Source organism: Lucilia cuprina, chromosome 4 (assembly GCF_022045245.1).
Source record: "Lucilia cuprina isolate Lc7/37 chromosome 4, ASM2204524v1, whole genome shotgun sequence".
Lineage (NCBI taxonomy): Eukaryota > Metazoa > Arthropoda > Insecta > Diptera > Calliphoridae > Lucilia > Lucilia cuprina.
The window spans coordinates 25343188-25347406 of NC_060952.1; the positions used below are offsets into that span (position 1 = coordinate 25343188).

The 4219-nt window shown below is 28.5% G+C and overlaps 1 protein-coding gene across 1 annotated transcript; it reads left to right on the forward strand.

The window, feature by feature from the left end:
- Window positions 1-1555: 1555 nt before the first annotated feature.
- LOC111674572 lies at window positions 1556-2054 on the forward strand. The gene has a single exon (XM_023435218.2). The coding sequence runs from the start codon at window positions 1592-1594 to the stop codon at window positions 1919-1921; it is 330 nt and encodes a 109-aa protein (XP_023290986.2). The 5' UTR covers window positions 1556-1591; the 3' UTR covers window positions 1922-2054.
- The last annotated feature ends 2165 nt before the right edge of the window (window positions 2055-4219 follow it).

The window sequence follows — 4219 nt, forward strand, 5'->3', positions numbered from 1 at the left end:
CTATGTTGCTTAAGCGTGTTCACATTCGCTTAGTAACACCTGTGAAGCAACATTGAAAAATTTTTAACAGTTTTAAAATCATCTAATTTTTGTATATTTCTAATTGTATACGCGAAGAATCATAACATGTGTAAGCTGTAGCAACTGCTCTCTGCCTTACAAATCTGCTTTTAAGGAAGCAAAATTTTTTGCTCTGCTGAAAAGAGCTGCTTGAACATTTCCTACCCAAAGGAAACGTTGCTTTCCAAACTTTAATTATGTCCACTCAACAGTTTCTTCTAGATATCGCAGGTTAAGTTATTGCAACTTTATCATCATTCAGTTGGAGGCTTCACCAATGTCTTCTGTAAGAAATGACATTCATAAGGACATGAAAAAGTTGTAGGTTTGTAGTTGTGGTCCTCATGATACCAACCATCAGTTAACCATAGTTCATATTTTGTAATACATTTTTGGACTTGAAGCTGAAGAACCTATTGTAAAATGGTTATAAGGTGTGTTTCAGAATTATAAGAACACTTTTTATTATAATATTTTTCTTTAAAATATTTAATAAATTTTATAAATTATTTTGGAAACATGATCATCTTTGAACGTGCTTTTCATCGATGTGCAATTTATCTCCATTTCTTTCGTAATTTCTAATATTTTTCAAATAACAAGTTTGTCTGTGTTTCAAAATTATAAATATATAATCTTTTTTAATTATTTTTAATTACTTATTTCTAAAATTGTCCTCCACACTGTTATTTTAGGCACTGAAACGCCAATATGAGCTTTTATATTTATTAAACTCAAAGTTGAATTGTTCTTTTTGCGTATATTATGGGGTATTGGGTATTTCTCGCTGGGAAAGAGTTTTTTGACATGCTGATCACTTGGTTTGTGCTTAATTATCACGATAAATAAAAAAGAAAATAACAACATTCTCAATCCTATCCAATTTCTGAGCAATTTGCCTAAATTTCAAAAGTTGGTCTTTTATGGCCGAAATTTTACCTTTTGCAGGGTCAGAATGAAAAAAAATCTACATGGTACATCAAAGACATAATTTTTTTCTTTATTTTAGGACCAATTATATCCAAGTTTTTTGACCTACTAAGTTGCATAATTGGTTTTTATTGATTTGGTTTTATAATTATGCAACATTAAAATAACGGAAAACTTCCAGAAATGCAACAACAATAATCTCAAAATTATTTTTTTGTATATGTTTAAATAGTAAATGCAAAAATGTATTATTTGTACAATTTTTTTGTAGATCCATTCAATACTTGAAGAGAAATTTGAAAAATATATTTGTTCTTATAATTTTGAAACACACCTTATAGAGACATTGGTTTTTTGGGTGCTTAATATCATCACAAACCACTACCTTATGTCCAATAGTAGCGCCTTTTATGTTAATATTATTATCTTTTCCAAAACAATAGATAATACTAACTGTAAACTTTTGCGTAAATATTGTTAATTCCAATATCAAATGAAGCCTACAAAACCGTATAAAAGCGCTATAGGAATTAATCTAAATTCAGTTATATTTAATATTTAAATAATATCACAAAATTACCTACAACAATCTAAAAACAATATGAAATTCATAATCCTGTTTATTATAATATCAGCAATTATTGCATGCTGTCAAGTTCGGGCTCAGGGTAATCCTCTATATACAGGACAACCTGGTTGTTTAACAGAAGAAGAATTGACTGTTGCTCTGTATCCACATTTTCGCAATAAACGTGCTTATTGGAAGTGTTCGGTGTTGGGTCAAGCAGCTGCTTTGGAATTCTGTCCAATTGCTGAAGGTTTTTTGGCAGTCGAAAGAACTTGTGTGCCATGGATCAACTGGTATTGGACACCAACTGTAGCACCTCCAAGTTCACCAATACAACCAAATGAAGAACTACCTTCCCAATAATTTACTTTTAATTATAAATTAGTGAAATATCTTAATTGCTTGCAGAACATTTTAGATATTGTTTTAAATTAGAGAGAATTGGTTTAGTATTGCTTTTATTAAATAAATGCACCTGTTCCTTTGGAAAAAAAAACCTAAATAAATCTCATAATTTTTTACTTTTACACAAAAAAGCTATTAAAAATTGAACCAGATAAAATTTATGGCCTTTTTAAAAAAAATTCTTTAAAGGATGCTAACATAAAACAAAAATCGTCCTCAGCATCATCCACCCACATAATAATATTACAATGCACTTGTGTAAAAAGTTAAAAGTACCAGTATGTATAATATGTTGCAAAATATATGCCTGTGTGGTTCGAATAATAATGATATTTTTAAGTATGTCTTCCACATTTTGTTTCTGGGCATATTGCACATGACACAGTGGGGTAGAATCATATATAGTTTGGAAATTTATCAGGCATTTACAAGTCTGAGCGGGATGAAATTGAGCGTATCATAGAAAATTGAAATTGTTTGAGAGACTGTGGGTACTTGTAGTAGACCCTTCGACTTGTCCAAATTTTAAACTTTTGCTTTCTTGTGCTACTTATTTAGAATTTAATTGTAGGGGTGAAAAAATATTTCAAACTTAATAATGTTTTGATAAAAAAAACAAGTTTTACAAGCTCAACAAATACCCAGTAAACCACTTACTTTTCAATGTCTATTACTTACTTTCTGCTTTACTTTTAAGTACTCATATAATGATTTATATTTAAATGGATTAGTATGTATTTTATTTTGAGTTTTACCATATTATTTGCACAATTTATTAAATTGCACGTTATCAAATGCTGTTAACACGCATAGAAAGAAAATAAAGTCTCTGTGAAAATCATTAGTTATTGGACGCACAGTGAACAAAAAGGAAAGGTTCGCATTCAGTTTGAGCAATTTTAGTTTTTTTTAATAAAATAACCTTTTTACTTCTTATTTGTAAGTACTTATTTAAGTATTGACTTGTTAACGAGTGTGGTAAGAACGTGCCTCCAATATCATTAAATTTGTTAAAATAATTAATAAGTGCTGAAAAGTGTAATTTTTAGCTTTTTAACTCATTTCTTTCTAGATGAAGATATAAAAATGTTTTCAAAATATAAACCCCAAAACTTTTTGGCTACGACCTTGCTAAATTTTATCCCACTTAAAAATCAGTTAAAAAATACTGGATTTACTGCTTAATAGTATTAATTCTGCCCCTGGTTATAGTTCTGTTAATTATTTGAATAAAATATTATTTATTCCTCGATTATTCGGTTTTTTTTAATACCACAGTCAATTCATATGTAAATTAGTTTCAACGTCCCAGTGCTCTTGAAACTTAATGCTAAATCAACTTATACCCAATCTTCCATCTTTTTCACTTGCCTTCCTTCCGTGTTAACTCTCGTCTTCCTGATATATATTTATACTAAATATGTATGTATATTTATTATGTATGTAAGTGTATTTTCTTGTGTCACCTATTTTTTTGGGTTGTTTGTATTGTTGCTCTTCTTGGCCAACTAAATTGGGGTTTTTTGTTTGGTACTATAGTAAACAACATATTTTGAATATAATTCAAGTTTGTGGTATAAAAAAATGCTTGCATACATTGTTGGGTAGAAAGGCAACTACACAATCTACCCAACTAAAGCAACAACAATATCAGAAAACTTTTGTGAAACCTAAGTAAAGCCTCAAATTATACCACAGTCTCTAGTATAAGTAATAAGTATTCCTAGTTGGAAATTAAGTATAAACGAAGAATTAGTTGAACTAATTAAATATATTTCAAAAAATCGAATATGCTGTACTAGACCCATTTAAATTTTGTTCATGGCTGAAACGATCTTTCCAAACAGTTTTGATCAACAGATAATATTTGTCTAAATTGTTTTTCAAATTTTCTACTGGTTTTGTGTTTATATGTATGCATGTGTTTTATATGTGCATATGTATGTGTATTAGGGTTTCACCGTTAATATGGTGAATAAAAAGTAAGTTTGTCAATTATTCGTGTTTAAAATTATTCGAATAAAAATTTACAATATTTTTTTATTCGAGTAGTCGACTAAATTTTAAAAAATTATTCGATTATTTGAACGAATAATGAATAAAATTTTATATTCTATAATTTTAAAAAAAAATATAAATAAAACTTGTCAAACACCTAAAAAATCTTAAGATACGTGTAAAAAAATGTGGGGGATGTATTGTATTTGTCATTACTTTTGTAACACATCGAAATATATGTTGCTTATTAGATTGTAA

What these genes read in the sequence shown, in the direction of transcription:
- LOC111674572 (XM_023435218.2), top strand. Translation starts at nt 1,592, where the DNA reads ATGAAATTCATAATCCTGTTTATTATAATATCAGCAATTATTGCATGC.